This window comes from Notothenia coriiceps, unplaced genomic scaffold (genome assembly GCF_000735185.1).
Source record: "Notothenia coriiceps isolate Sejong01 unplaced genomic scaffold, NC01 NC01_scaffold00002059, whole genome shotgun sequence".
NCBI classification, from domain to species: domain Eukaryota; kingdom Metazoa; phylum Chordata; class Actinopteri; order Perciformes; family Nototheniidae; genus Notothenia; species Notothenia coriiceps.
Window position 1 is genome coordinate 1,422 of NW_011334760.1, and position 5,890 is coordinate 7,311.

Genomic DNA, 5,890 nt, shown 5'->3' on the forward strand with positions numbered 1-5,890 from the left:
TGTGACGCATATTTTAGTTGACCTAATTAAAACCGTTTTGTTTTTTATTTATGTGTCACAGTATCACCTCAAAATACAAGATACGAAACATTTTCAACCATTCAAGAAAATATAAATAGTCCTACAAATACTTTTATTTTCTTCTTATTTTTGTCTAAACTCAAGGGATCCAGAGCAGAGGGCTTAAAGGGCCGCATGCGGCCCGTAGGCCGCGGGTTGCCGACCCCTGCCATAAGTAAATTAGATAAATTCCAAAAGACTGGATAAACGTTTAAAAGTTGCTCAAATACTTGTTTTGAAATCGGGCCAACCATAAGAATTTAATTTCTATACCACATTTACTTTTAAAACCACTAGAGCTTGAATAAATTACCATCTTCTCTGTCTGCTGAGGAAAACTGGAGTCTCTTCCTGGGACTGCCGTTGTGGAATGAATCACGCCTCTGGTCAACTTCATCATCAGTCCTGTAGACAAAATTAGATTGTTTTTGATTTTCCGCAGTGTAATGTAGATCAAAGTCGTCAAGAATCTACAGTTATGTCTCAGTAACACTGGCTCACTAAGCTGTTTATGGTTCATGCTTGGACTGCATTTTAACAAGCAAGGAATGATTTGGCCTACTTTGGGTTTTTTGTAAGCAAGATGTCTTATGTCTTACATTTTAGAAAGCAGTGTTGCACATTGTCTGATACAAGGGTGGTCATCACTCTCCTGTTGTATTTTGAGCATTAACACAATTTCACGACAGCAAATGTAGAGAGAATTAATAATGTAAAAAATGTTCTCTACAATCCATCCAACATTTTGAGATATTATAGCAGTTTTCACTTTGCTTCGATCTCCTAATCTAACTTGCAGAACTGATAACATGTTGTGTGTTGCTCACCTTTTGTGCATGTGTGCGTCTCTTGGCATCAGGTGACCAAAAGCAGTGGAGTAGTTCTCAGAGGGGCAGCGTTTGGGACTGGACTTTGCAGACCTGGGCATCAGTAAAGTTCCTCTCTTGGCTGGATGGAAAAAAGAAGAGCATAGCATTAGTTAAAACAATAACTAACCAATACAACATTGAATGAAAAATACATTCACCAGGGGGTTTCAGTAGTTTGAAATGTTTACATTAAAGCCTCCAAGTCTAAATGACCTGCACATGTGCATGTACTGTATGCTTCTAAGAAAACAAAAAATTTCCTCAAAACAACTCTAAAGAAACCTCTAAAAGAGTTCCAGAATACATTGAAACCTGAGCCTGATGTTGTGTTCCGGTAAATAAGATAATTGTCGATAACTGTGTATGAAGAGCCTGTGAGGACATACTGGGGGTAGTTGTTGGTTTGTTTCGATGTTCTGGAGGCAGTGAGGAGGACCTGTGGCCGTCTGGAGACAGACTCCTCTGAGCTCTCAGGAGAGCTGCAGCTCTTTTCTTTGCCACCCCTCCTCCTCCTCCTCCTCCTCCTCCTCCTCTTCCTCCTCTTCCTCTGGGCTCAGCTCTGGCTTCTCCTCCAGATTTCCCCCCCTCCCTCTCGGTCTGCAGCACCTCTTTGTGTCTCCGCTCCACAAACCCCACAGTGGTCCTCTGATTGCCGACCCCTGCAGAGAGGAACATCATTTGGTGAGGTTAAAAAAAAGTGTTTTTTTACATGCCTAGAATGGCCTTTATCTCTCGGGGGAAATAAAAGCACAAATAACAAAAACAAACAAATAAAACGTGCAAAATACATAAGGCCCACAAGAGGCTATCAGTTTATTTTCTTATGTGATCATTAAATAAAATAATGTTTGTTTTGTTTGTTAGTCCTTAATTCATTTTGAAAGCATCCCTTCGGGGGTTAGGGTAAGGTTAATGGGATTTATTCACTCTTTACTGACATTTGATGCACATATTCTGACACCCCAGGATTAATTGATGTTTCTTCTTATCCTTTAATACATATTTTTATACAAGTTCCTATTCGGATGGTTCAGCCATAATTCCGTTAAGAGCAGTGTCTTCTTAAAGGTAAAAAAATGGTTCTAGTTTATATTAAGAAACATGTCAGGCTTTGCTGTGATTGACCACTAGAATGTGTCTTGATTCGGTGGCAGCCACTTCATTGCACAATCATGCTACATACTGTACTACAGTATAAAACTGATTGCAGCCATTGTTCCCTTCTTCTCCTGCTGCAGGGAGAAGACAGACACCTATCCTAAAATGCAACGTTGTGTATGGAAGGAATATTGCTGTTATGCCCCAAGTGTAATGAGACCTCATTAACACATGTTTAAATTAGAAGTTGGAGGTAATAAGATAGACATGGCGTTTCATTTGGAGCATTTATCAGGGCTTGTGAGTGAGTGTGAGGCATACTGTAGGGGGTGAGGCTGTTCTTACAGGGGGCCCGGCTCTCTGTGGCTCTGGTCTCCTCCAGCTCTATCAGGGCCCTCATCATGGGCGTCAGGGCGGAGGACCCCTCCCTGGGGCCGGACTCCCGCTGACTCTGCTCCTGCTGCCTGTGCTGCTGCTGCAGAGACTGCTCACACTCCGGGGGGGACGCACACCTGCAGAACAAAAAAGAGTTGGATCCAGAGGTGGACAAAGTATCTTTACTTAAGTAGAAGCAGTAATACAACAGTCTAGAAATACTCTGTTCAAAGTCAAAGTTGTGCCTCCAAAATGTTACCATGGTTAAAGTATTAAAGTAATAGCACCAAATACATCAAAGTATTAGTACTTATTCCCGCCCAAGGGCCCCTCAGAACAATATTCAGTATATTATAATATTGGATTAAAATGATGCATTGATGATCATCACTTTAATGTTGCAGCGGGTAAAGGTGGAGCTAAAGCACCAAATGGTCAATAAAGTTGATCCTTTCAATTCATGATACATTTGTGCTGATTATATTTGTAATATTAGTCTTAATAAGGAAATAAATGAAGTGGAGTAAAAAGTGGGATAGAAAAGGGGGGTGGAAGTATAAAGTGGCAGGAAATGGAAATACCTAATTACGAACATCCTCCAAGTGCCTCCAAATTGTACTTAAGTGCAGTTCTTGAGTAACGATGCTTAGCTAATGTCCACCACTGCTTAAATGTAGGAACCATGTTTAATAACTTTGGTAGAAAAAACGCTAATACGATAAAAACCTACCTCCAGCTCCCCCCAACTGAAGAGCTCTCCACAGAGCTTCCAGTTCCCGATGATGGATCATTAAATGGATAATGTGACTTCTTGTGGATACTGGATTGGTTGGTTTGAAGAAATGGAGATTTCCTGCCGCTGTTCGGCTGTTCAGAAGGGGATTTCCTGCGCGTGACATCTGGTTCTGCCTTTCCTTTACTCGGGGACATCAGCAGGTCAGGATGGTGGAGGAGACTGTGGAAATGTAGAGGAAATTCAAATACAGGCACATACAGCTCAAATGTGTCAGTTTTTTTCTTCTTTCTTTCAGTTTGTATTTGTTAAATAGCTCAGGGTATATGCAGGAATCCTGAAGTCAAATGTAATACCTTTTAAGACCTTTTAAGACCCTTTCCATACGTTTGTAAGACCTCATCGCAACTTTGAGTTCTAACCGGTTACATTGGCGACACAATTTACCTCACATTGACTATATTGATTGTAAGATAGTAAAACTAAACAGAGTGCAGACAGACTACTGAAGCCTCCTCTCCACATGAACTTCAACCTCTCTGTGAAGGTCAGGTTTAATGCAGTATGCTGCTTTTTTGCTTCTGTAGACTCTGTGCTCTTTCATTCCAGTAAAACTCCTCAGAAACCATTAGAAACCAGTATTTGACCAATAAACAAAACAATTGATAAAACTTTGAACTATGAGATATATTAAACTTTGGTGAGCTTCAGCGGGTTAATGCCATATAGGAGCTCCCTCACAAATACCCAGGGGTTAAATTGGGCTGGGGGCTGTCCGGGGCTAAGCCTCACACATTCTGTCATTATGTTCGCAAAAAACGATGTTAAGAGTTTTCTCGTCTTAATATAGGACTATATTTAGGGTCTTATATATTGATGGACTTACTTTAAAAATAGGCAGATCTCTGGACCGGGATATAGTTTCGGCTTAGGACCCGGCCGCCCACGAGGACGTCATACGGTAAAACGCATACGCAAACACCAACAAACAGCTGTCCGTTCACAGCATTCGATTATAGCGGTGTCGTTACATAAGGCGTGAAATGCTGGAAATGCTGGAACCGATGTATACAAATGCAGGCTGTAAGTCGCTCCCTCGTCGCCACAAAAATACAAAAGCAGCGAAGAAGACCCCGAGCATGGTTCCTTCTGTTATTCTCCGCGGGGCGGCGTTTCTTGCGCTTCTCAGGTAGTCACACCAGCAGATGAAAAACCACTCTCCGCCTTCTCCAAGCGACGAGGACCGCGCTGCGCAGAGTTTCCGTTAAAAAAATGTTCCGCCGGGCAACAGTCCCTGTTAAAGTTTAAATCTTCCTACAAAATAGAAAAGTCGGTCGCTTTCTTTGTATTCTATGAGCTTTAACAACTTCGATAACGTCTCTGCGTAAATTAAATATATTTAATAAACGGTGCCTTGACGCTCTCTTTTACCTCCCCCTCTCTCGCTTGACTTGCCATTGCAGTCTATCATTGAGCATCGTGGGGGATTGGGTATGTCTGTGTTTCTTATTTTGTCTTATTTTATTTATTCTATGTAATAATTTTGATCATACTAGGTGCTTGGCATCACGGAGCCGTTGGATCCCCAAGAGCGTTGCGTATGCCGGTCCTATTTACCCACCTGGACCCCCGTGTATCGTCACCCATTTAAGGTCTCGTTCTAGGCCCCCCGGTCCCCCACAAGACGCGAGGCAAGGCAAACCGAACTTAAAAATAGAAGCAGCATTTACGGCCGCGCGTAATGCATGGGCCGGCGCCCCTTGGGGTTTTTTGTTTTTTTCCCCGACATGGTGAGGTGTTTTACTTGTTGTAGCGCGTTGCGGTGGACCTTCTTAATACCTTTGGAAAGCCGTTTAATACTTTTTAATAGCCCTTAATTTTCGCAAAAATTGATTTATCAACTTGAATACTTTTTAAGACCCGCGGACACGCTGTAGCTGTAAATTTCAATATGTTACAAGTAAGGAAAGAGGTCAGAGAACTATCCCCTCTAAATGTCTGTGCTGAATGAACACCAGTGGGAGAATAGGAACAAAGAAATCTTAACTATGCCTAGACTAAAAAGTGTGTGTTTACTAGTATTGCACCACTTCCCAGCAAATCACAACCGGACACCACTGACATTTGCAGCAACATTTAGCATGTCGTAAATATGCAGCGCTAGATTTATTAGCATGTGTCTTTGGTTCAATTGCAGGCTCTTGATTGTGGTATTATCCCAGATCAATTGTAAAACAAAAGCATACATGTTCTCGCCTTTAGGTTTCTATATGGTAAAGGGCTGATATATAACACCTAAGTAACCAGCCCACGGTATAAATGCAACAAAAGATTGTCAGTAAGTGTCTCACCCAGTCCCCAGCAAGGTTGTGTTTATTGTGGGAAGGAGTATCGAGCTCTGGCCTGGTTCTCGTGCTCCAGCCGGCTTCGACCTGAGATCCAGTTGGAGTAAATGACTCTGAGGGAGACAAGCGAATAAGACATGGCACCAAGAATTGAAGATGCAGAAAATTGGGAGTCTTTCTCTAGACCTACTTTTAAAGGTTATGCTAAAAAAAAAACTAATATCTTATATCAAGTATAAAATTAATTTTTGAACAAAAGATAATTTGAAGGTGTAGTAACAAACATTTGTTTAGTAAATAGGTTCATGGTTTTAAAGCATCCGGAGTATTCTATTCGTGCATAATTAGACCCCCAATAAAAATATTCGTCTCCCTTTTCACAGAGGTATAGGACCAAAAGCCGACCTTTT

The 5,890-nt window shown here is 41.6% G+C and overlaps 1 protein-coding gene across 1 annotated transcript in view; it reads right to left on the bottom strand.

Moving 5' to 3' along the window:
- Window positions 1-373: 373 nt before the first annotated feature.
- Window positions 374-5,890, bottom strand: part of LOC104965385 (M-phase phosphoprotein 9-like) — a gene marked incomplete at its 3' end in the record, with an annotated part of 69,959 nt that continues 64,442 nt past the window's right edge. Inside the window, exons 12-16 of the mRNA XM_010794343.1 lie at window positions 3,133-3,357; window positions 2,349-2,539; window positions 1,316-1,588; window positions 888-1,008; window positions 374-465 (exon numbers count right to left, since the gene is read on the bottom strand). Coding sequence (XP_010792645.1) covers window positions 374-465; window positions 888-1,008; window positions 1,316-1,588; window positions 2,349-2,539; window positions 3,133-3,357 — 902 coding nt within the window. The remainder of the gene's footprint in view (window positions 466-887; window positions 1,009-1,315; window positions 1,589-2,348; window positions 2,540-3,132; window positions 3,358-5,890) is intronic.